The 27,275-nt window shown below is 43.2% G+C and overlaps 1 protein-coding gene across 7 annotated transcripts in view; it reads right to left on the reverse strand.

Annotated features, from left to right (window-relative positions):
* Positions 1-474: 474 nt before the first annotated feature.
* Positions 475-27,275, reverse strand: part of pcbp4 (poly(rC) binding protein 4) — a 63,348-nt gene continuing 36,547 nt past the window's right edge. The window contains exons 6-15 of one of the 7 annotated variants that reach the window (XM_064304277.1): positions 26,444-26,575; positions 25,635-25,763; positions 23,586-23,660; positions 22,909-22,980; positions 19,256-19,297; positions 18,990-19,062; positions 17,615-17,670; positions 11,155-11,324; positions 8,806-8,848; positions 8,285-8,488 (exon numbers count right to left, since the gene is read on the reverse strand). In XM_064304277.1, coding sequence (XP_064160347.1) covers positions 8,435-8,488; positions 8,806-8,848; positions 11,155-11,324; positions 17,615-17,670; positions 18,990-19,062; positions 19,256-19,297; positions 22,909-22,980; positions 23,586-23,660; positions 25,635-25,763; positions 26,444-26,575 — 846 coding nt within the window. In that variant the 3' untranslated portion in view covers positions 8,285-8,434. Of the gene's footprint in view, positions 600-7,226; positions 8,489-8,522; positions 8,849-11,154; positions 11,325-17,614; positions 17,671-18,989; positions 19,063-19,255; positions 19,298-22,908; positions 22,981-23,585; positions 23,661-25,634; positions 25,764-26,443; positions 26,576-27,275 lie in introns of those variants that run through there. The other 6 variants (XM_064304278.1, XM_064304273.1, XM_064304272.1 and 3 more) reach the window with 6 other exon arrangements.

Genomic DNA, 27,275 nt, shown 5'->3' on the forward strand with positions numbered 1-27,275 from the left:
CAAGAGCTTGACTGAGTGGTGGAGTCACAGATTTGTGATGTGCCAGAGAATGTCCTGCCCATTGAAACCCTCCCTCCCTTCCTGGGCAACAGCATCAGAGCCAGGTAGACCTCCACAGGACGCCCAGCTTCAGTCAGTGCCACTGTGATCTGTATGTAAGTGTCTGGCGGCAGGTTGCAGTGAGGAAAGAGATGAGGCTTGATAAAACAAAATGGTAGTTTGCCCATGTTTACGTTCCAAATCAAAATGCGGTCAATCGCAATACCCGGTCAATCAACTCCTCCTCCTTCCTGGTGCATATAATGCAATTGCCTTATATGCACCCTACATTGCTTTTAAAATAATGTCCAGTAGTGTGTAAGGAATTCAAAAAACACACAAGGGGTTTTTAAACCTTCGTTCGTGGTTAAGTGGAAATATGAATCCCTGTAAGTGCATTCTGGTCCGTGACACAGACTGGATTGGGACTGCAGTGGGGTACATCACTGCACAAACAAGCGCCTTAGCTGAGCCCAGGTGTGCTGTCTTCACTGCTGCTGTATGGTCCATGGTCCAGTCCTGAGAGGGGACCCAAGCCGTCTCGCCAAAAGGTGGCCGGACTGAATGCGGGAGTGAAAGGGTGGTATTTTAATATGCTGTTATTATCTGCAGGACACAGTCAGTATCCAAGTACACAGTTCAGCTGAGCTGGAATAACACACGGCTGCCTCGTCTACACGGAGAGCCGTTGGGTCAGTGTGCGCAGCTGCACATGTTGAACTTGCGAGACATAGCAAAGCCAGCCATAGCTTGGATAAAGCTTTGGCTTTGACTGACCACAGGATAGACGGCCACTGCACTTCTAATAAGAATGAGATGCGTCCTTATGCAAACGTGTACAGTAAGGTCAAACGTATTTTTTTCACTCTGCAGATGCTGATGAATTTCAGAAACACCCCTGCAGATCTTGAGATTTTTCAGTGAAATGCAATACTGAAATGTGACCCCAAATTCTACACCGACTGAGGAACTGAGGCAGGAGCGGGTTCATTTCCTCTGACATCAGACTTCTGAACCAACATCTGCCCCAGGATACCCAATCTCCCCTCAGGACTGAAAGGCTGAATGACTAACTGAATGACTGGCTGACCGAGTGGACTAATTACATCAACACACACATTTGTTCTTCTTCTTCTGCTTATGCTGCTTCTTCCCCATACATGTTTGTGGATGCTGGAGAAGTTATCCATGAACCCTGTAAATTTATGTGGTATGTATTTGTGAGGAGCTGTCCCAAAACAAATATCTGTCTCATCTGTTCACCTTCCTACCTGGCTCCATCTTGCTGTTTCTCTCCTGCTACTTTTGTTTTACTGGCAGCAGATGGTGGCTCCGGATGGAGACCCCCAGGGCCACGCAAGACCACTTCCTCCACCTTCTTTATCGCTCCTTTGATTGTTCCCTTTCTCCTCCCACCCCGCCCCCACCCCCACCTCCCCAACCCCCAACCCCACTCCCCAAACCCTGCAGCAACTGATCCCTTGGGAGTCTGAAATCTCACCAAGGCCTATGATATATAAGGCATAGCAGCAGGGATCAGAGAGGATTGGATTAAAGGAGGCATTCATATGGAAAGGTTGGATGTATGGTTACGGAAATGTCAGTCATTTCTATGACTGTATTCCCAGTAGAGCGCCGGCTGTACTCGAATGCAAGTAATACTAATGAAAAAGGGGGGGATGGTAACACCTTTATTTTATCCTAGTCACAATCTAGGCGAAATGCACATGGGTAATCAAAAATCCTGGAACATCTGTGCTGAATGTTAAAAACCATCGTCTTATAATTTCTTTATTTTGTCTAAGTCCCCCATCAGTTTTCCTCTTTTGACTGTATTACTTAGGAGACGTATTGATTAGGATTGCTCAACAATAGTTACTTCTCTTAGTTCAACATTGTTTAAAAAAACAAACAAAAAAAACAATCCATGATAGAAATGGCTTGCAGAGATTCACAAATGGTTAGCCAGTGTGTTGCCGTTTATCTCAAATATTTCATCTGAGGAGTTAAACTATTTAAAATATGTAGAAATTATTTGTTATCAGACAACCTGTGTAAAAATTGATCCGGGTATCGAGGGTAAGTGTTTGACAGTTTTTTCTTCTTCTCAGTTTGTATCTTCTCCTCAGTCCATCTGTTTCTGCCTTTCTCCAGCTCAGGTTTTGTTTGTGAACAATCACCAGAGATTGAAGAGCACAAGAGACTTAAGACACCAATGGATTAGCTGTCACTGTGTGAAAGTACAGGAAATAAAGAAATATTCCCCTGGGAATAGAACCCCCCTCCCTCCCCGCCACAATGATAACCTTAGAGTGAACTGAGCATACCCCTCCCCTGGACTCTATCTGAATGATGGGGCGACTGTAGGGTAGGTGTGGGCCATGTTCATTTTGGGACCGTGTGCAGAACATCTGTTCTGAATAATTTAATTAGACCAAATAATTCATATCATTTGACATTTAGCTACATTTCTTGATAAGCTTTATGAATGACAGCTAAATATGTTCTTATGTCCCTATATGGAAGTGTGACTGTGGTCTAATCTATGAGTGAACTAGCATTGGTGTATTAGCTAATTAACTATTTGAACCAGGGGTGATTGATGGAGGCAAAAGCCTGCACACACACACTAGCCCCCGAGGTATAGAATTACCTACCATTGCTGTAGGGCAGGGATCAGCAACTCACGGTCCTCGAGGGCCGAGAACTGCTGGTTTTCCACCCTCCCTTTGCCTGGGATTCAGGTGTGAAGACAGTCTTGCCAATCAGTAGCACTAATTACCCGGGAGAAAAGAAAACCAGGGCTGGATTTGGATTCAAGGGCCAGAGTTGATGATCCCTGCTGTAGGGGCTTGTGGTCAATGCAGAGTGGAATGCAACACGACTGTGGTCCACACTTAAAAGGACAGGAAATGAGAACCGCAGTCCTCATGAGGTCCTCATGCTGCAAGCCCTGCCTGGCACCGGTGCGCATGTGACTCAGCTGAATGCACTTACCATCTCTTGCACTGTAAGTTACTTTGGATAAGAGCCACCTGCTAAATTAATGTACTGCATGTGATGAAAGGCATCCACTAGCAGTGCATTTTAAACCTTCCGCTGCTCATGCAAACCTCACTAAGTGCATCAGTGTTTTCATTTAATCTTTGCTTTGCTCTACGTATTGAGACTGTAATATGAACGAGAGGCTTTTTAAAAGTTCGCTCAAAGAAATTGCATGTCTTTGTACGTTTTTGCACTCAAAGGGCATGTACATTTTCAGAAAAAAACAAATAATAAAAAAAATCATTGTCTGCTGCATTTAAGAAATATGCCAAATAATAATAAATAAATATGGCAATAAATCCAAAAATATGTTAATAACCTACATTTGTAATGCTGTCTTTACATGTGGACACGCCTTAGTATCAAAACAGTGATGGTTAATACAGTATAACTGGAAATGATTTTTTAAGTAATGAAATTAAAGCGCATTTATGCAATAATGGAAATAGAATACACTGCACAGCACATTACGGTGATTTCAAGATTGCTGTCCCAAACCCCTCAGAGAAAATTTAAAAAATATATATATATATTTCAAGTATATAGTAAATGTATGAACTAATATATACATATAAATATTTATTATATGTCACAGCAGTGTGGTAATCCATGTGTGAAGGAACTGCAATTAGGCCGTCTTCTTTACTGAGCCCCAGTAATGAACTCTGGAAAGGAAAATAGCGGCTTGTTCACTCAGACATTAAAGATGCCCAAAAAGTTCACAAAAAAACAAAATGTGCCATTTTTTTAACTCCTGAAATCTTGCGATTTTTTAAATAGTGAAAGCCTTTGATTGCTTTTTCTAAAAACAAATCTTAAGTAATAATTTGTATACTTGGCCACATATTATGTTGCAAAATCTTATTATAATTTTATTTCAATATATTTAAGTATGACCCATTATCATTAGGGAGCACTTCCACAGATAGAATGAATGTTTCTCTGTGTATGACTGTATATGACTTCCTGACTGTTGGCTTCCCCCACTTTTGAAGCTAGCTGCTTGCAAATTTTAGTAAAAACAGATCTTAGTCATGTGATTAACAGACCATTGATCCTTGCTGTTTAATTGATTTTCATATCCCTACTACATACTTCAAGTATTTTCATTAATTTTTGCAACGGAGAATGATAACAAGGCCCTGCTGAATAGGAAACACACACATTTACTCACTGTTAAATAGTGTTGCTGTCACCATGCATGTACTTACGAGTTATTTGTGGCGGCATTAGGCATACAGTTTCCTGCATAGGCATGCTATGGATGTCTCCACTTATACTCATCATGCTAAGTGGCAGGATGGTTGTATTACAACACTCAATTTAAAACAATGTCTGTTTTTTTCTGTTTTGAGTGTCGCTTTCATGTAGCTCAAGGATATCTGGATTGAGGACATGAGGCTGGATTGAAAAGGCTGTACCTTATTTTGGAGATCAGGCCTGTACAGATTCCATGTGGCAAAAATGAAAATATTTCTTGAAAAAAAAAAGCATGTGTATTTTTCTGAAATGGATAGAATTTTTTGTTTCCCACTGGTGGACTTGATTTATAGAGGGCAACACACCATACTCCACACTCTGAATTCATATATGATGCTTGGTTAACATTGGCTAGCTTGCATTTACTTAAGGTTTCCATCTAAATGAAATCCATGCAAATATGGAAATCCGTGAAGCTGTCTTCTCACATGTTTGGTTGAGCAACGCAATTTGTCTTGCTTTTATCCTCAATAGACTGGCCCCCTGCCCCCCACTCCCCGCGTTCCTCTCTAAACCCGGCCACACATTACCGAACAGCTGGAAATAGCGCTTTTCCTCTGCTGATATTCACTTGTAAGCCTCCTCGCAACTTTGATCTTTCATGCTCCCTCCATATCGTCTTTATGGATTCTTTTAATCTTGCGTTGAACTGCGATGCGCGCAGGCCCGCGTGTGCGCTGCGCCGCGGCGTGGCACGCGAGGAAGTGTGAGCGCGTGCTCCGACTTCAACGCCCGCTGCCGTCCGAAAGGCGGAATCTACCGCTATTATGAATTACAGCGACGGGATGGTGTTTATGTATCACAGTATCACATTTCATTGTGTTTGCTTGCTTTCCCTCTCGCGTTCTGTCTCTCCTCTTCTCTCGGCCGTTTTTATCTATCCCCCTCTTTGCAGGGTTCCTAACAACAAAGTGGTACATTGCCGCAGTAATTACTTCCTTCCTTTTCTGTCTCGTTTTGTGTCCAGATTGTCTTTAATTGTTGATAAATTGTAATTACTGTTCTAAACAGTGCCTGGAGAGGCGATCACTGGTGTAATTACTTGCTGCCTTTCATTTTTCCCCTCTCTCTCCCTCCCTCCCACTTCTTTGTCTCTGGATGTTCTTTAGATTGGAGCGGCGAGAGTGACAGTGATGTGGTGCCCGGCCTGCTCCTTCTCCGCACAGGAGGATGTGTGTTCCATATGCACTCTGTCTCAGGCCACCTGGCTGTCTGCCCTCTGTATATTTCCAGCAGAGGTAGAGTGTCATAGTTGCTATGGAACCCCACCAACACCCCCCCCCTCCCTCCCTCCCTCCCTCTTCCAAACACAATTGTGACGCCAAGAAGAATTTGTTTGTGTTTGGCCAGCTGCTGAAGAGTTAGCGTAATCATAGCTTGCTGTCATCTCCGTGTAGTAGTCTTTGTGTTTTGGTGGGCAATGGAAGCAGGCCAGTGGAAGGCGTACAGTCAAGTGGGGGGGGGGGGGGGTGTCTGCAATTACAGCCAGCAGGTGGGTGGATTTTTCTACCTGCCTCACCTGCCCCTCCCCCCAGTTTGCACATCATCACAGCTTCTCTCTGTTGTGACAGATAGTCAGCCAGGACTTTCTGCAGGGAATAGGCTTTCTCATGTTAGTCCTTCTGAAGGCAAGCACCTTTTTATGGCCTCAACTATGAATCAAACCCAATTAGAGATCATTAAACTTAAAAGCGGCCATAAATGCTGGAGCACTCCCTGAAAGGTGAAAAGCCAAATTGATGTATGACGGTATTAACATTAATGTCTACTCATTGACAAAGATCAGACACATTTGAGCACTGGTATCAGGTTAATACAGCATCATTTTTATTTGTTTGAATGGTATTAATGAATGAAAATAAATAAAAGGAATCACAAAGAATTGAAGTTAATGACACAAATGACATGAACCTCTGTGCACAAAAAAACTATGATTCTGGGGAAATAATTAATTATACTTCTTTCTTAAAATTCCTTTTTATTTTTAGCCTTTACTTAAAATCCCAATTTCAAGTGCAAAGCCATAAGTGTGGTTAAAAACATAGTGCTGTTTCATTTTTATGTGTACACTGGTGTCAAAAGTGAATGATTTTGAAAGTGAGGATTACTTTTATTTATCTTTTGGTTCACAAAAACAGGGAGCAGCACTGTCTATGCCAGAAATACAAATTTAACACTATTCCGAATAGCCCTTCCTCACCGGTTGACATCCCCGCCTACCGATGGTGCAGAACACAAAATACTTGGGCGGGCAATAGACAGATGCTTTGCATAGGCATTCAGTCTGGTCGTATACATGCAAATAAACCAAAGTCTGCAGAAAACGAGAACAGCCGCTCAAGGCCTTCGTACCCTGGATGAACGTGTGTCCTGATGAATCTGTGTTCACATTTGTGGCATCAGTCACTTGAAAAGATCTGGTTTTATAAAAATAATTGAGCTCATATAAAAACCTGAACAAAAGAAATCTACCATAGAATCTCCTGGTGATGATACTATATATTATAACCTACATCTACAACTATATATGTACTTATATATTGTATTTTTGCCTGAACTTCATCTCTGTGGTTTTTATGGTGTGGTCTTCACTCGACACTTTCACTTTAGTGTCCCTCTTCAGTAGCGAAGCGTGTTATTGTTTAGCCTGTCAGTACAGTGATCCCACTGCATGTATGTTGAGTTTGTGTGTATAGACAACATGCAGCATAAGTGTCTGCTACTAGACGGGCAGTTTCCATGCACTGCTATGGCAGGGGAAGGACATCGGCATGGAAACTGCTCCTCACTAACTCGGCTAGTTTCGTTTTCACATTATTACATGTAGTCCTGGCCCCCAGGTATTTTATTTTGAAATAAAAAAAAAGGACCTGGCTTTAGCGTGTTGTTTCAGCGCATTTAATAGCAATCACATTTCAGAAGTGGCAACACACTTTTCCTATTAAAAAAATTAAACAAAAAATGTATTTTGAACCTTTGCTCTGCTAGAATGAATCACGTATGTGGTCAATGCGAGGCAAAAGCCTTTCATTTTTGAGACAATTCAGCGCAGGACTAAAAATTATGTGAAATACCTGCCGCCATTTCAGAAAACAAACAATTAACCAATAAAAGAAATAAGTGATAATAAATAAAATAAATTAAACACATTTAAAGTAAAACGGACAAAAACACATAAAAACAGATTAAAATCTGCTGTTTGTTTAAAAACATTTGAATTTTTTCTTTATATCTTTCATATATTTAAAAAAGCCTTCTGGAAGTGGTGTACAGGAGAATACACAGATAGTATAAAAGCTGATACATAGAGTGGAGGTTCAGTCAGCAGTGCTTCATTTATAAACTCTTTGAGGGATTATTTTTGATAATATTGTCAATAAATAATCATGGACAGTAGACGGAAAGGTGGGTATATAGGGAGAAAGAGTCTGAAGGAACAGTCTATGGCTTAAAAGAGGCTATCTTGGCAAATAACATAAATATAACTATATAAGCCAACGTCCTGGTTTTCTTTGTGGCTAAAATGACAAAGCTACAGAAACAACAACAAAAAACAAAACGAAAGATGTGTACAGTCTCTTTACTATAACGGCTACATCGTCAGGCAAGAGGAGAGAGCAAGAGAAAGATGCCCCTCCCTGGTCTTGTCTCGGGTTTGGGGGTGGGCGGGCGGTGGGGGTGGACAGATGGAGGGAGCAGGGAGGTTGTTATTTTTTTTTGGGTCGTGGACGTGGGCGCGGAGCGTGGACGCGGGTGGGTGGTGGAGGGGGTCGGGGGACGGCATCAGTAGGGAGCAAACTTCTGTCTCTCGGGCTTCTTGATCCCGTTGGCGGAGGAGATTTTGGCGGTGTAGGAGGCCAGGGTTCCGTGGGTGGGGGCGGCGGCGGCAGCGGCGGCGACCGCGGCTGCTGCTGGGGCGGTGGGGGTGGAGAGTGCCAGGAAGGGGACGGATTTCATTCCCAGGAGGCTGGAGAGGGGGAGGGCATAGGGGGTGCCCAGCATGGGAGCGTGGGGCAGTCCCCCCATCGCTGCCAGGGCTGCGGCGGAGGACGAGGCGGGGGAGGCGGGCTGGGTGAAGCTCATGTTGAGGTCAACAGGGGTCGACATGGAGGAGGACTGGGCAGTGGATTTGGCGGTCTCTAAACTGTACAGGCGGAAGGGAGAGGGAGAGGGGAGGAGGGAGACGAGGAGGAGGAGGAGGAGGAGGAGGAGGAAGTGGAAGGACAGGAAGGGAGGGAGGGTGGGTGGAGGAAGAGGGAACGAAGGCGAGAGGAGGGAAAGAGGTCCGGATGGAAAAGGGTTAGAAGGTTAAATAAAAGACATGTTAAAGAAAAAAATTGAGAGAAATTAAATTAAAAAAACAAAAAATAAAAAGTAAATAAAAGTTTAAAAAAATCATAAGAGAGGTGTGTTTTGCTGGAGGTTGCAACAGATTATTTGAGGGGGGACCTTGGCACTCACGGGGGAGGTGCTGTTTAATTCGGGGAGATGGCTTGGGTAGGGGCTTAGGGAGAGGAAACAAAATCATTTTAAATTCATTAGGATTTTTAAATATTTACTTCTTTAAGCCCTGTTAAAGATCAAAGTACCTAAAATCACCGTAAAAACACCTTGCAAGCACACATGAACACATCGGTGTCCTCACATATTAGAGATGCTTGCGTGTTTGCAAAGTACTGGAAAGATCCCTACATCCCTACAGTCGTCTTCACGATGTTTGTGAATTGTCAGATTGTTTAATGTAGAATGGGGGTGGGGAACTCCTGTTCCTCATTGGCCTTACTGGTTTCTGTATTTCACGCCAACCTCTGCTCTTAATTATTTCATTAGACCCGATCATTTTTGTAATCTGACATTGAAGCTACGAGCTAGCTATTTACTGATAAGCTTATGAAAGCCAGCTGGAGACTCTCTTTGTGTCCCTATATGAAACACTCTAGGTCTAGGTCTAACCCAGGAGTGAGCTGGTGTTGGTGTGAGATTAAATAATTGGGTGGAAATTGGCATGAAATCCAGAAACAGACACGGCCCTTTGGGAACCGGGGCGTCCCACCCCTAGTGTGGAACTCTGGTGTGGCAGATAAGGCAGATCATTTCTATAAGAACAGTTTATAAATTAAGCTCCTTTCTGTTGAGCAGAACACTGATTTTGTTGAAATCCTGGTGGGGGGTGGAATCCCCAACAAAGGAGAGTTCATTAAAATCGCACTTTGATGAAGCACTCCTCTCAGCATTATGCAATCTGAAAAATTACACTTCTCTTATACTTTCTGGTTACCTTTTTAGTTACTTTCCACAAAATAGAGAGTATCTACAAAGCTAGTGTTTTATTCGTGCGTCAGGCTTTGAAAATAACAATCAAATAATGTAACTCTTGGCATGAACATAGTCAGAAACACACAGAGTAGTTTTGTATTTGGTAACATACTGAAGTGTGCATGTACCTGCCTGAGACACTGTGCTCAACAGAAAAAGTTGTGAATGCTCTTTTGTAACGTGTTCTGCCAACTGAAAGCACACCGGGGTAAAGAATGAGTAGAATGATACTCAACTGCGACTTGACAGCAAGATGCTCAACGCTTCGCATTCTCAGTGTCAACACAGCACACAGATCATCGGCAGTGGCGTAAGGATCAGCTCTGGCAACAGCACCTTCTAAGGCACTTATGTTGTGGCATCAATTATAGAATTCTGGAAACTGACAGATTTTCATTCCACCACTGTGAACCGGGGTATGAGCAGTGAAGTGAATGTCGCTGCAATAATTGCCTCTAATACTAATCTACGCCAATCCATTAGATTATTGTTTTTTTCTATACATTTCTAAGTGTGATGCTAAGTGCTGCACAGGGGTAATTGGACAGTAATTAATTATATCCACTTCAAAATGACAGCTTGTAATTGGCATCAAATTCGGCACAAGCTGTTTCAGGCCCTCTTTCTTTCTCGTGAGACGGGGGGGTAGGAAGCACACAGCAAATCCCACAAATGAAAATCCTGAGCCACTGGCTTCAGGAGGGGGGGTGGGGAGTGGGGTGCGGGGGGGGGTGTGGATGGGTTGCGGAGGAGACAATGTCACTGCTGCCCTTTTCTCTGGGAGAGGCACTTTATGCACCAGGCCTTTTAGGATTTCAGTTCACGTACGCTCCGTTTCTTTATTTATTAATTTTCTGTTGTCATCGTTATTAATCACCTCATTGATATTTCAACCGCCACGTCGTCTCAAAGAGGATTGCTACTCTCCCTCTGATTTGAAATGCCGATTCTGTTATTTCATCATAGTGGTCTCATGTTTTTTGATCTGTATCCTTTGTTGTGACTTTTTTCTTTCTATCTTTTTTTTTTACATGCTGCTCTGGCCGCGGAATGAAATATCGCTTTAATTTCAGTGCCGTGGTAACAGTCTGTATGGCCAAGAGAGCCACTGCCCATACAGCCTCATGAGGGCAGTGAATGGCACTGACTGGTTTTCAGAGGTTTCTCTCATCTCCATTAAACATTTGATAAGATTTCAATAAATGTTGATTGGAAACAATTAAAATTTTCTTACCAAATGTTTTTTGGGTGGGGGTTGGGGTGGTGGGACAAAGTTGTCCTGGTCTGGCTTTCTCCAGCTGCCGAACCTCTGCGTGTGGTGTCTTTAGCTATCTTTGCTAATGAGCTATTCGCTATCCACTCAGCTAATTATGGTCTCAACAGAAATAGTTCAGCCACTTCCCCTTCTCGAGCTGTTAAACCTTCTGGACAGAGGTCCCCTTGCATGGAAAGCTCTGGGAGCAAGATCACGTGACCTTGGGTGCTGGAGCTTACCAGGAAGTGATGAGGTACTGGGCGAGGTTGATGCTGATAGGAGAGCCGGTGATGGTGACGTGCCGGTCGCTGGTGCTGTCCAGCTGACTGCCGATCTTGATCTGTGCTCCCGAGACCTGGCGGATTTCGTTAATCTTGGTGCCCTGCCTGCCGATGATCGAACCAATGAGCTGTTTTAAATGACAAAAAAAGAAAAGGATGGGGGGAAAAAAACAATATGAGCTTGTGTAGATATATCACCAAAAGGGGACAGTACCAATGAATGGAGTTATTAATTACCAAAGGAAGAAAAACACGTGCTATTGCAGAACCTGAGCAGTTTATTAGTTGCACCAAGTCAAAAGGACCCTTACAGGGCTATACAGCAGAGGCACTGAAATGTGCACAACAGAAAAAAACACAAATATATAATTACCCTGATCAGTATAAACAGTACACACAACACAGTTTTACTGTACCACTGGTCTTCTGTCTGAAGACCTGCAACAGTGAAAACAGGTTGCTTTTTGTTTTCTGCAAAAACGCGTTCACACGTATTTTTCTCGTTTTGGATACTTGTTTTTAAAAAATTTTTTTTTTAGAAAATTGTGTATTGCACTACAACTCACCCAAAATGTGTTATTTATTCCCGATAATATGAAACCAGATCCAAGTAGATATTTCTACCATTAAGACAGACTGTGAGCAAACCAGGGTGAAATATATATATATATATATATATATATATATATTTGAGGTGCTTTAACTCTTTTTCAATGCTAGTAAATTTTGAAAACACTCATGCAGAGTCCCTGATATACAGACATATCAACAATGAATTTTTGTTCTGAATATTATTGAAAATAGACGTTTCTTTTTTTTAACTCTCAGTAATCTCAGGAATATTCTCAGGAATATTACCTCTAAAGCATTAAAACCATGTTGGATAATTATTTGAACCAGGTCTGAATGCCAAAGTAATACACATACACATTATTTATTTGTAGTGCAGGCGCAGATATTATTTATTGTTGATTGATGGCAAGACAATGCCTAAAGAGATGGCGTATCTGTTCTTTTCTGTGTGAGGGAAGGGTGTGGCCTCTGTGAGAGGGGGAGGGAGGGATAATTCCCCTCCCCTGTTTGTCTCCATTCTGCACAGCGCCGGCCAGTCCATCTATCAGGCCCAGCTAATACTCCTCTCCCAATCCCCTCGTCAATTTCAATCTCCTCAGCTTCAGTAAAATGAGACCAGCGTGCATTTGCTTTGCTTCAATCTGTGTGGCTAAGTGGCTATTGATTTTTCCCGGAGTCGGGCAAGTTCAGAAAAGTACCGTTTCCTGAACAACCATCTGGGAAACGCTTCTTTCTGCTGGTTAATGGAAAACACCACAGGGGAAAGAAATCTGCACAAAGGACACAGGCCATTCGTTTCGAGCCATTCTCTCTTTCTCTTTTTCCTTCCCTTTTTCCCCTTTTTTGTTTTCAAGTTTCAAATATGAAAATAACCTTTCACTGTATTTCTGCCAGTGGTGCAAGTTAGTGATTTTTGCTTTTCATTAAAATAGAAAAGGCTTTATTTTAAAGAGTCAAATTCTTTTTTAACCTGGAAAATTAATGAAATCTGAAAAAAATAAGGCAAATTTGATAGTGCCCAAAAGGGAGGATTTTTTTGACTACTGATGATGCTGCTGAAATCACCCACCCCAGCCGGGTTGCATGTAAATCACCCAAAATTTGGGGGTTGTGGTGGGGGGGGGGGGGGGTGTAGAGCAGACAGGTGATGAACTGTCTGTCTGCTGTTATCATTGTTTCGGCATCCCTGATGGGGACTGGCGTGGCTCAAGTCCTGATCTAGTAGGGATACATCCCCAAATATGGAGGGGAGGGGGTGTCTGTTTGTTGGGCTAAGCCTAATCCAGAGGATCAGCACAGGAGCCTGGAGTCAGGACCTTGAGGGCTGGGGTGCTGGTGTCAGGACCTTGATCCGCAGGGGCCCGTGCAGGCCTGGACAGTGACGCAGGGACACCAACGCGGACGTGTTGGCAGCCTGGCATGCGGCTGACGGACAGCTCCCTCTTTTGTTCCTCTAACCCCCCCCCGCCCCATGTTTTAACAGCGGAGAATTCCTTTCCTCAAAAGTCACCCGCCTGTGCAGCGCCTGATTCGTCACGGTGTGATACCCGCTCTGGTGTTGCAGGCTATTTGTGGCACAGTCAATTATTTAAGGACTAAGTGCCCTCAGACAAGTAACAGGCCAGGGAGTGGGGACAAACTGGGGGGGATGGGGGGATTGGGGAGCAGTTGGACTCGTGTCCTGCCCTTCCCAACTGCCCTCTTGCCCTTTATTGTATGGGTCACCTCCACAGTGCTTTCAATTTGCTTGCATCTCAGTCGCCATCATTAGCTCACTCAGGCTTTTATGATTGGCCAGTTTTATAAGGGCATGGACCAATTTTATGATTTATATCTTTGTTTTTTTTGTTTTTTGAAGTAACATATCTAGAAGCCCTGGATGGGGTTGTCTCACGGTCAGCCTTTTTCCCCCGCAGCAGCAAATAAAAAGAAAGGAAGCTGTGCTGTGCTGAATCGGTAACTGGGTCTATTTTTGGTGAATCCCTGCTGCAGTTGTAATTTGAAAAGGCTTGCGGTGCTGTGAACGTCACCGTTTTTCTCCCAGATATAGCTTCTCCGGGCACAAATGCTTGCTGACTCTCCGTCTGCCTTCTGTCCTGCTCTCTTCGCTTGGCCCTCCCGATCGTTCAGTTTGTCTTGGTTCATTACCCACAACCTCAATCTTTGTGTTCTGTGCTGCTTCAGAGAGGTGGGTAAAACAGGATGATGTTCTCCTCACAGAGAACGAGACTGGACCTCACACCTTTCTGGTGTCAGGAATGGGCATCTCATTTCATTGCTTTTAAAAATAAAAAAATCATATATATCAACACTCATTGTAACTTCCGCTATCAATTTGGAAGACCACAGACAAGCATGTGCTCTCATCCAAAACACGTGATGTCAGCCGTCACTTCTGATCACACTGCCGTTTGCACTGACATGAGGCAGAGGAATACACTTAGTTCACTTTCTGCAGTGTTTTGGTATTATTTCAGTTTTAGCACATTTTCGACAGGCAGAGACAGCTTATGCATATGATGAAGAATATTTTAGATGTATACAGTTTATGATTACCTGCTGGCTTTACAATGGCTGGTATGTATGTGATCGCTGGTTTATGGTTTAAAGCAAAATAAATAAATATGCACTTCATGTAACTCGCAGCTTGTAAAGTGACCTTAAGCACAGTTACCCAGAGGCTATACATACAGACAGATTAAATTTTATATAATTTATTCCCAATTATAAACATTAATAACTATTTAAATAATGTGCTGGTAGTTCTTTCCCTCCCAGTTCAAAAGCTGCACAAGCTCTTTGCTCCTAAGTCCGGAGAACCATGGCTTAGATGCAGCTGTTCTAGCTACAGGACAGCATACCACACTGCCTGTGTTTTTTAATCCATATTTTCTGTGGACAGATCTATTTAGCTTCAAAAATTGATTTTAGGATGAAGTTCCCCTTTAACAGCATAGTCATCAGCTGGGTTCCTCCTGAGATTTCTTCCCACTGGGGAGTTTTTTCTCGCTGCTGTTTGAGTGATTTTTCACTCTCAGCCCTTCCCAATTTTCAGATTTTCCTGTAAAGCGTCTTTGTGAGCATGTCCTTTCAAATAAAATTCAATTCAGTGGAACTGAATCGTTGGAACCGAGACAGAACTCGGCCCCTGACAATGTTTCTTGTGTTATCACATGGCCACGATCTCCCATTGCATCTCTGCAAACGACGCACGCTGTTTTTATATCAAGATTCGCCTGAAGAGAACCTTGAACTTCTGTGACACGAAGGCGGTTGGGTACTTTGCGATGGGGCGTATGCTTCATGTGGTAGTTATGTCTGATACAGACTCTTCGAGTGTCAGTCGGTAACATTTGCCAGAGGTACAGCAGAGAGCCTCCTGACATGCTGGGTAATGGGCCGGCCAGCTTGTTGCATGCACCACGCTGTTTGTGCTACAGTCGTTCCCTGAGCTGTCAGTTGTGCTGACGTCCCAGTAATTTGGGTAGAGTGTTGCTCATCCACCTACAAAATAACCACCCTTTGTTTATTTCTATCTTAAGGAGAACATCTCACAGTGTGTCAGGTTTAAATGCTCGCTCGCTGTGATTTTTTTAAAAAGATACGACTCTTAATTGTGGGTTTTTATGTTCAAATTTGTCAATCTTGTAGATTTACTCTAGAAGATTACAAAGGTACAATTAACTCCTTCTTATAAAAATCACATCTGTGTAATGTGATTTGAGTCTCTAAAAGTGTCTCATGAGCTTATCTTTTTACAAAGCATTGTTTTATTTTCTCTTTGGTTTGAGTGCACAGGTCACGATATCTACTTCTAATGGTTAGATGGTAGAGGCAATGATGAAAATCATCATGTGTGAGTAGCTATTTAATACATAAAGTAGCAAAGAAAGTGATATTATGATATTAAGCCTGTTTTAGTCAGCTGAAAACTGCAATTAGGTTATTTTTTTATCCTGGAAACAGTTCTTATGCTTCCAACAACAGGTGGGTTTGGTACTGATCTTTTGTAGACCATGTTCGAACAACATGTCATTTACATTTTAACCAATGAAGAGTTTTGTCTGTTTAGGTGGGACTCCAATCAGAAATGAACTTAAAGTGAATAACCAATCAGAATGGATATGCTGTGTCAGATATCCAGCTCTCTTGTTTAGAAATGACATACTTTATATTGATAATGAAATAAGATAAATTTCTACCATGATAGGTTTCGACTCTCCTAACTGGACAGAAAATATACAGAAGTAACACACATTGTCATATGACATACACAGTGTCACATGACACACATGCTGAATGGCTGAATATGGTGGCTGGGCTAAGAGCCAGCGGATAGTCCGTGCTATACCATGGGCGGTCTGTCTAGCTCCTCTTTAAAAGCGTGCATGGTACACTAAGCCAGCCCGCGAGTGTTGGGGTGTGGAGAGGCCTTATAGCCAGGCTCTTGCCCTGTTTATTTACTGCTATGTTTTGACAGCAGAGAAGCTTCAAGCATGCCAGACATCACAAAGGGATATTTTGTGCAGACTTGAACAAGCCCCTTTGAGACTGTAATATGTAGTAGAAAAGAGAGAGAGAGAGAGAGAAAGAGAGAGAGAGCAACAAAGACTGACAGAGTGAGAGAGATAGATATAGGAAAAGTGATCAGGAGAAATGCACAAAGAGAAGGAGAAAGTGAGAGAGATATGTACAGTGCAGTCTGTCATTATTTGGACAGTGATACAATTGTTGTCGCTATGGCTCTGTACTCCAGCACATTTGAAATGCAACAATGCATATGAGATTAAAGTGTAGACCGTCAGCTTTAATTTGAGGGTATGTACAAGCATAAAAGCAGCATGAGACTACTACCAAGAGAATACTATACCAGCATAACCTAAGAGGGTTCACTGAAAGATGCAAACCACTGCTAAGCCTTAAGAACAGAACAGCCAGGTTAGAGTTTGCTGAGAAGTACATAGAGTTCTAGAAGAAAGTTTTATGGACAGATGAGACGAGTACTAACCCACACCAAAGTTTTGAAAAGAGGAAAGTGTGGAGAAAGAAAAGAACCACTCATGATCCAAAGCATATTATCTCATCATTGAAAGATAGTGGAGGTAGTAGTGTTATGGCTTGGGCATGTATGACTAGCACTGGAACTGGCTCAGTTGTCATTGATTATGTGACTGTTGTCAGGAGCAGCAGGATGAATTTTGAAGTTTACAGAATCATCTTATCTCCTCAGATCCAACTTGGCCAAATCAATCACCCAACCTGAATCAAACTGAACTGAAGACAAGACTGTAGGTAAAAAGCCCCCAAAACAGAACAGGAACTGAAGATGGCTGCTGTACAGAGCACCACTATAGAAGATACTCAGTGTCTGTAGGCCCCAGACTTCAGGCAGTCATGACATGCAAAGGATTTGCAACAAAGTACTAAATAAGATTACTTTATTTAAGATTATGTTTATTTGACCTATTTCTTTTGGTTCCCTAAAATGGGGGTAGTATGTATTATATCAAATCCAATGTGTTGGAGTACAGAGCCAGAACAACTAAAACTGTGTCACCACCTTACTGTGTGTGTGTGTGTGTGTGTGTGTGTGTGTATGAGTGGGTGTCTATATTATACATATATGGGGTGGAGTGCAGGAAATGTGACCATACTTCCTAGTCTATATCTACTCTTGTGCCATTTAAAAAAATATTTTAGGTGGGAGATCTCGGAAAACACTTTTATCACAAGCTCTGTTTCGGCTTATTGCCGCCTCGCTCACTCCACCCAAGCCTTTGCACCCAACCCTGCAACCTGCCCCTCCCTCCCCCCGCACTGCTGCGTTCACAAAGGGAAGGCTTACGTCGTTTGGAATGAGGAGCTCCTGGGACGTGGTCTGGGTGTTGGTCTCTATTCCTGCTGAGAGAACAGAGGTACAGAAATAAGGGAGAACAGCTCCATCCTCACACACAATACAATGGAGGGGGCTGTCTTTATGGGATTTTATATGTGAGGTCTACAGACCCGCTGTGCTTTGTGAAGAGGAGGGAGACCTTCACACGCCACTTCCTGTCTGTAGTGCATGTGCAGCTAAATGACGCCTCACTGATGTCTGCTTCCCTTGCCCTAGTTTCTGCTCTGCTTCATTTTTCACTATGTCTGTCAGTGCCACCCGGATGGCGTCACCTGGTCTCCTAATGACAGTGGCGCCGATTCGATGGTTCTCTTGTTTCACACTTTCAGTCATATTAGTGGAGCCCGCTTGGGTGAAGATGGGCAGGGTTTTTTTATTTTAAAAAAAGGACAGAGACACAGCCATGCCTAACAAGCTTTTACCCAGAACATAATCTCATTCCTCATTCATATCGTGATGGATATGCCATCTCTGCTTGAGCTGCAGTTGGATCATTGTCCCGCTATTATGCCTTGGAATACTTAAACCCTTACAAAGTGTGTTCATTCACAGACCTATTTCAGATCAACTAGTAGTGCCACTGCTTCAACGACCAGTTTGCATCTATTCACAGTGAAGTGGACTTGAAACTTCCAGTCAAATGTATTTATTTCAAGTAAAAATTTGGAATTATGTGGAGCGCATGTAGAAACGTACTGAAATTATTATGGGACAAAATGACCATTAAATTATGACCATGAAAATTAACCATTCCCTCTTTGGCTTCCTATAAAGTTCTAAATTGAGGTTAAACGCCTTTCCTGCTTACTGTGAAATCCCTGCATAGGCTGGCCCCATTTCACTGAACTAATCTACCCACACCATATGCTCCTGTGAGGGCAGGTACACAACCCAGGCCTACAGCCACCAGTCTTAAATACATTAAATACTTATATGTGATATAAGGACTAATATAAGGACCCTCGTTCCGAAAGAAGTTTATGTGTCATGTGATCAGGTCAGTCTGGAAGCTTCTGTGGCTTTAAGATGGCCTTTAGTATCAAAAAGACTTGCTTTTGAAGTTTTTTGGGAGAGCTTACAGTTTCACTGGGGTTAAAAAAAACAAAACATAAAAAAATGAGTCTTAATAAAGTTATATCTGAGTAGGGCTGTAGATCATTGCCCAGACTCTCACTCACTCAGAGCTGCTTAAAGACAGCCTGTCACCTCTGCTCCCCACCCCCTGCCCCCCCAGATCCCAAATTTGTGGGTATATCTCCATCCCCTCCCTCCCTCCTGGGGGCCCTGTGTTCCCCCAGAGGCCTGGAGCCAGGTGGATCCCTACCAGGCAGGATGGGGGCTTGCTGGCCCATGGGAGTCAGGCCCTGCTGCATGGACAACTGGTGAAGCTTGGCCAACTATAAACCAGAAGGAGGGAGTTTGGGCGGTGGAACAGAAAACAACACAATAAGGAAAAAAGTACACTAAATTCAAACATGCTATTAAAAGGGGAATTTCAACCTAAAATAAAACTTTAATAGTAATAATCTATCCACAGATACGGTAAAAATGTGCTAATTTCAACATTGCAATCAACTTAACCTCCCTTACCTCTGAGTGTGGAATGCCATATTGGTTCTGTACAGTGTATGCCTGGAAGAAAAACAGACATGAATAAGCAATCACAGATACTATATCCACATCAAGTGAGGGACCTTATTTGTTCTCTGTATTTCTGTTTCCCCCCTTTTTTCTCAATTTGAAATTCCCAATTCACCAGCTGTGCTCATTGCTGCAATCTCCATTTCAAATATGAGAGGACAAGTTGCTGATTCTTTTCACAGTCCACAAGTTGAACTTGTACAGACATGAGTTGGAGGAAGACATCTAGGGTTCTATTTTTTGGCCAGCGCTTGGCATGTGGTGAGCCGTCGCACTGGCGAAGTGGCATTTTCATTATGAATTTTGATGTGCCTGAGCCCGTTTGGCAATTTGGTGACTCGCTGGGTGCTCTTGGGGATCTGTCAGCGCACGGCAATTTTGGTGTCAGCGTAGTCTGTGATTTGCAGCTTGTGCTGCCCGCCTGCTCAGACCAGGGGTGCATTACAACTGCTTATTTCCTGACCTCCTTGCTTCCTTTCCTTGTCTCCTTTCCCAGTACGGAAGGCCAAACGGGTCGAAAATATGTGGAAATTTACATCTGGACTCACACGTTGTCAACGTGGGTGCCTATTCATCCTTTGCTCCCAAGGTCCTTGAATGACCTGGAAATCGACCGAGGGGCACCATCCTTAAGGGCATTCCAACCCTCCTTCACGGAGCTTGGAGCTAGAAGGCTCCCAAAAAATTATTGAGCATCCTTTGTAGAAGTATTTTTTCGTAACACGTGATCGACCTGTAGATCCACCTCACCCCATCTGCCACGTCTCTAATTGATATGGCTTCAAACTGACGCTTAAAGGAGAAAGGACTTTCCAATTGCCTTATATACGTTTCCTCATTTCCTCCTTCTGCGAGGCCTTTACGTGCTACCTTTAGCACCGATAGGTGGAGCTAGGAACGTGGAAAGGAAGCAAGGAGATAAAATAAGTGAATGGAATGAGCCCACGTTGACAACACATGATTCCAGATGTCAATTTCACGTATTTTTGACCTGTTTGGCTTTCCGTACTGGGAAAGGATGCAAGGAAAGGAAGCAAGGTCTACAGCGCAAGTTGCAGCCCAGCATATGGTGAGCTGCTAATTTCAGGGCATTCCTAAACAATGTGTGAATGATAATAATGTATTCAAAAGCCAATCATCCATTTTTGTGGATCATATACTGTCCAATTTGACTTTGAAAGCAGGAACAATGCACACTTCGCATTTATTGTTCATTGTCTTTTTTATAATGTTAGTTCCTCTATTTATTACTGTTAATTGTTTATGGCTGTTCATATACTGCACTGTGGTCCCGGGAGTACTGTGTTCCATTCTTTTTCTTACACCTGTCTATAATGAAAAGAATGCAACTTCAAGTTGAAGAATTCAACTTAAATTTTAATTTTAATTATGTGACTGTGGTTAAAATGATAGCTACATCTAAGCTACCTGCACGAACAGCATTGGTTATTTTCTTCCAAGCTAACCGAACATAATCTGCTCTTGCCGGTTGTCTTGAGGTGCCATAGATTTTTGCTCCTCCCACACAAGAACGTTAATTTCCTCTTGGGAGAAACTTCTTCTGATAAGTATATTCTCGTCTTCCATTGCAGTGGTAGTTAATGGAAATTGGCGGTATGGCGGTGCGCAAAGCATATGGCTCTTAATGGGAATGAAAAAGAGGTCATTTGGTTGGCTATGACTGAACCCAGCTGCAACACGGCCACTGATAATATATTCATCCTAATCCAGCCCACCGTCCACCTGTGCCGCTGCGCTCCTTTTCTCTGGTTACGCAAATACCAAAATTCTGTAGCCTCGACCATGCGCCGTGCGCCATTGATTCCAGTAATAGAGCCCTGAATGTGCTGCTTCAGGAGGCAGGCTGTGGGTGCCTGACTAGCCTGTGGGGGTCACTGGTAAGTGATGAGACATGGTCATTCTGGTGGACTTAATCACTCCCACCCTGGGTTTGGCTGCTGGCTACAGTTGGTACGATGTCAGACTGTGGATCTACACTCTGGAACAGATTGTGGGTCCCATCCATAGACTGGAACAGAGCCTTAACAGGTAACAGACTGTGAGACCCATCCTCACACTTAAAACTGTGCCTTAACATATAGCCTACCAGGTTGTGGCACTCATCCACACAGTGGAACAGAGCCTTAACAGGTAACAGACTGTGCAACACATCCACAAGCTGGAACAATGGCCTTAACAGGATGAGACAAGCATCAACCCCTTTTTATTGTTTATTTTGACAACTTCGTCAAACATAATCTGTATATTAAACAAGCAGTTTCAGAGCCCATAGTCAAACCAGTCTGCTTAGACAGTAGAACAGCCTACAAGAAGTCTCCATGTAGTCAACACTCATTGTCACACATATTCGCAACAAATACATCCAAATCCCGTTGGATCACTGAAGGCAACTGGTCACATGATTCAGGAGGGACGTCTTACTGGTGTAAACCACTGCGGCAGCTCGTCCGTAGAGGTGGGCGGTGTTCTAGGACTGTTTGCTTGCTTGGTTGTGATCTGGTTTAGAGTTGCCCATTGTGGGTGCCTTTCACACCATCATCTACCGCGAAACGGGTGGCGGCTCCGTCACAATGGTTGGACTTTACTATTTTAATTTCCTTCCTCCCTCCTCCTATCCCGTCCGCCTGCAGCCTGGCATGCTCATAAATAATGTATAAAAGCATTAATCGCCTTGCACAACCACTTAACGCTGCGTAACCTGCCCCCCCCCACCCCCCACTCTCTCTCCCTCTCTCACACGGGGCCTTCATTAGCGAGCCATAGCGATGCTGACAGGCCCCAGGCCCCTGCCAGACAGCACTTATCTAAACTCAATTCTGAGGAAATGCTAGCCCGTGTGGCTGCCCCCACTGGCCCCGCCCAACATCACCACGAGCGGGCGGCCTCGGTCACATGCCTGCCCCATTTAGCTACCGCGGCGATAAGGCTGCCACGAAACCACTGAAGAGGTATGCACCCCAACATCAATCATTACCTTGTTGTCAGATTACTACACTACCAAGAGCAGGTCCTGTTTTTTTTAAGCTTTTTTTAACCCACTCCCCCACCCCAACCCCTGAACCCTTTTGCTTTTTTCGTCTGCCTCCCTACCCACCCTCTCAGGCCCAGCGCACTGTTGATAAAAGTGCTCTACAGCACAAAAATTGCAGACAAGGAAAGAGGCTGATTTTCTTTATTTTTGGTATCCATTTATCAGTAAGCATTAAGCTCTGTGCAGGCTGAATGGTGATGTGATAGCACAGTGGTGCTTGTGGTGTGTGTGTGTGTGTGTGTGTGTGTGTGTGTGTGTGCATGCGTGCGTGCATGTGTGTGTAAAACATACCCATGCACCAAGCAGCATTTCTACCTTTCTCCTGCCTGCATTACACCATATCTTTCCCTGTTGCACAAAAAAGACAAATACTCTCCTGTTTCTCACTGGCCCAGGGTGTCAGGATGCAACATGCGTATTTAAACAGAACTGCACAAAAATAAAATGAAACCTTTGTCTCCACATGCCCTTTGCTATAGGTAAAAGCTGAGGGATGCAGAGTTAAATTTGGAAGCCCCCGGAGGAACTCCTCTTCTAAAATGATACTCACTTGTTGCAGCTCCACACCTCCCTGAGCCAATGAGAAAAGAGGGTGTGACCCAAACTCAGAGGCTTCCAAAACCTTGAAATACACACAGGGAACAGAGACAAAACAGAACATGGCTTCATTTAATTATATATATATATATATATATATATATATATATATATATATAATTATCCTAAATCATTGTCATCACACTCTTTCGTGACAATTGCACATTTCTCTTCAATGAGTCTCAATGGAGCTTTCTGCCTATACCTGTAAATCAGAGGGCGATGTTCTCACTGTTTAAAATGGGATAATTTAGCTAATGAATGAGAACTGCGTCTCCCCCAGATGAACTCCAAGAGACAGAGTTCAATGTAAAACATTACCTCAGACATCCACCTGACTGTCTCTCTGTACCCCCCCCCTCTTTTCAATTAATCTCCTCCCTTGGAAATTACCGAAACCAATTTGAGGCGGATGAATATTCATGAGGGCGCCTGATCTGAGGGGCCTCGCCTTGTCAGCGTGCTTAACCCTGTTACTAATGAGCAGCTACGCCACCGTTAAAAGGACAGGGGGGACAGCCTCTCTGTGCTTCCCCTCCTCACGCAGACGAGCGTGCCGACCTGTAGCCGCACTGCATGCAGAACGCGCGACCTTGTGCCCCCGCCATTTTCCCACTCCCGCTGCCTCACCTGGTTCCCGGAGATCAGGACGGTCCCGGGGGACGGGCTGGGGCGATATGGAATAGTGGCCCCCTTCGGCGGGGACTGTGGAAGTCCAAGAAATAAAAAAAAATAAAAAAACACAATACAGAAAGAGAAACAGGGTGGGTCAGTGGCAGGCACACAGTGGAGAAGAAAAAATAGAGACTGCAGTTTCATGCAACAGAATTGCTGGGTACAAAAGGTGTAATACAAACACATTGGATACAAAAAGGTTTGATACAAAAGGTGTATCAAAAATGATAATAAAAGAGTACTGGGCATTTTTATGAGTTATTTCAAGTTACCCTGACACCAAACACCACTGACAATGCCAAGTAATCAATTTGACTTCTTCCTTGCTATGACTCTAACAGATAAATATGCAAGCACATACATTGACACACATATACATACGACACACACAAACATGCACACATGTGCACACATTGTAATGAAAAATAACCTTGCAGCAGGTGATGGAGACTAAATGCACTGATAAAATAATAACAAAATGGAAAAGGAGAGCACCCATATTGGTCTGCTTATTTATCAAGGTGTGTAGCTCCAATTGAGTTTCCCCAAATGAGGAGAATCTTTTAAAGCAGCTCCATTGTATTACTTTGCATAATCTGCATTCTCAAGTAGGTAGCCCCAGTGGTGAGGAATCCTAATGAAATCTTACAGCCTTTGTGGAAAGCCCTGGAACAGGGATCAGACTAGCAATTCAGACTAGCAATTCTGGAAACACAAATAGGACCTGGAATCATTTAGATCTTGAAACATCCTCCAGAAAATAATTTAAATGAAATGTAATTTTTTTCTTGATTTGGCTCTGTACTCCACAATTTTTGATTTGTAATCAATGTGGTATACGTTCTCAACCATTTTTATTCAATTGTATTTTATACACTTTCGTTTCACCATATAGAATTTACAGCACTTTTTATATACCCCCCCTTTTTAGGTCACCAGGTGCTGAGTGTCTTCTGTGGTGATGCTCTGCCAGGCCTGCACTGCAGCCATCTTCAGCTCCTGCTTGTTTTGGGAACTAATTGCCTCAGGTTTTCTCTTCAGCATATGAAATGCATGTGCAATTGGATTCAGATCGGACTTGGCCAGTCAAGATTCTTCCAATTTTTGGCTTTGAAAAACTTGCTTGGTGCTTTAGCTGTATGTTTGAGATGTCTGTATGCCTTGCTGTAGGACAAAGCAACATCCAGTGGGTTTGGAGGCATTTTGTTGATCTTGAGCAGATAAGATGCTTCTATACACTTCAGTATTCAACTAGCTGTTGCTATTAGCAGTTACATCATCAATGAAGACAAGCGAGCCAGCACCTGTGGCAGCCATGCCCAAACCATAACACCCCCACCACCGTGTTTCACGGATGCTTTGGAGGGTGCTTTGGATCCTGAGCAGTTTCTTTTGGCCTCCACAATTTACTCTTGCCATCAGTCCGTGTCACTCACGTGTTTGGGGTTTTTTTTCATTATGGTGTGAATTATTTTATCATCAACCGCCGGGGTCTTCCCTGGCCTACCAGGCCCCTTGTAATTATTGAGCTCACCAGTGCTCTCTTTCTTATGAATGATGTTCCAAACAGTTGATTTTGGCAGACCTAAGGTTTGGGCTATGCCCCTGACTGTTTTTTGTCTTATTTCTCAGCCTCATAATGGCTTCCTTGACTTTTATCGGCACAACTCTGTTGACAAATGGCAATAACAGACTCCAACATTATGGTTCTCTGAAATCAAGGGAGTTATTTATGCTGCAATTTGTGCTGTAATTTGTGCTGTAATTTTTACACGGTGAAACCAAAATATATAAAAATACCCTTTACGAAGTTAATTTATTTAAGTTAAATAAATATGTGTGTGTATGTGTGTGTGTGTATGTGTGCGGGGGATGTCAATTGGATATGTCAAGTTTAGGTTCAGATACAAAGCAACAATTTTCTTCCAGTGAAGATTTTGACTAAATTGTGTAGTGACAGTACAAATGTGTTGGCACAGCTTTGGCTGATGGGGATGTCTGTACCTCAAGGATCACTGTGCAGATAAGCTTGACACACTGGATTATGGCGTCTTGGGTCCCAGATATCGTCACTCCTCGCTCAGTAGAGTTGGGCAACAAGTCACCAGCCACCTGAACCTGTGCCCCTGTAGTCTGTTCAAGAGGTAAAGAGGCACACATTAGGACGGGCAGCAGTGTAGTATTACAGTTAAGGAACTGGCCTTATAACTCGGAGGGTGCAGGTTTGATTCCCTGGTGAAGCACTGCTATTGTACCCTTGAGCATGGGTACTTTAATTGCTTTAATAAATATCCACTTGTAGAACCGCATTGCATGTATGTATTGAAAAAGTGAGGTGGGTAAGTTGCACACCTGGGTAAGATAAGATCAGGTGGATAAGGTGTCCGCAAAAGGCCTAAATGTACAGTAATGTTAATTACCAATTCTTCACTTCACAAAACAAAAATGTATTCCAGGTGGTTAGAGCATTAGGTAATATAATACACATTCCTTTCTTAAATCCTACCTTTCACCGTCCTCCATTTTTAATATGGGAAACCTTATTCAATTGATATAGCATTAAACATTACTGGATAATTAACAAATGACCAAGCATGTGAAATAAACGACTATGAATGCAAACATAACATAGCCTGTAAACACTCGGCCTGTGTTAAAGAATATTTCAAAAATATTTTTAAAACACGATAAGCAGTTGTTTTAAAAAGGTCCCCAGGGTTAAAGATATGGTTAGGGTTAGTATTTCAAAGATGCATTTGATCCAAGTCTGCGAAACACTGGAATTGCTTTTCGGGCCGGTTGGTAAACCTCACCTCACGGATCTCCTTGATTTTGGAGCCCCCTTTGCCAATGAGGGATCCGCACTGGCTGGCAGGAATGACCAGCCGCAGGGTGACTGGTGGCTTACTGGTGACTGTCCCATTGGCTACCAGGGTTGTGAGATCCTGAGGGGGTCAAGGGGCCCAAGAAGGGAGCAGTAGAAACATGTTAGGGAGGACTTTAAGAAGAACACAACACTTGATTACTTTTGGGATACAGCATCACGTCACCCGTAGACGGACGCTCATCCATAGATGGACACACCCCCTCAGACGTATGTTCAGGCCTTTTCACAGGGAACTTCGATGAGAAACCAGCAAAAATATAGGTGCCCCGTATTTATGCTAATGAAACTATCTTAGTGTGAAATTTCATGTTGATCCAATCATATATGGGCATGTAAGGATGAGATTGATACTCTGTGTGTAAGCCAATTCAGCACTGGAATTACAGTAAATTGTTACGTTTGTATACTATGAGATATTTACTTTGATCTAATATTGGTGAGGAGACGAGCGGTAGTAGAGGTGAGGAGGGAAAAGTAATGGTATGCACCAAACATACCCCTTCTTTGGCCCCGTCCCAGCATGCTCTGCTTTGACAAAAAAAAAAAAGAAACCAAAAAAAAAACAACTTCCCCGAAATGAGATTGAGCCTGAAGGAAATGGAGGGGTCGTGCCCATTAGTCAGGTGAAGGCTGCAATTTCAGACAGGCTTTTTCTTTAATTAAGCCAAGTAATAAATATTGCTTTTAATCGTGCTTGGTGAGAGGTGCAATCAATTAGTGAAAGCCAGAATCAGGCAGTGTTTGAAATGTAAATAGCG

This window comes from Anguilla rostrata, chromosome 13 (assembly GCF_018555375.3).
Source record: "Anguilla rostrata isolate EN2019 chromosome 13, ASM1855537v3, whole genome shotgun sequence".
Classification (NCBI taxonomy): domain Eukaryota; kingdom Metazoa; phylum Chordata; class Actinopteri; order Anguilliformes; family Anguillidae; genus Anguilla; species Anguilla rostrata.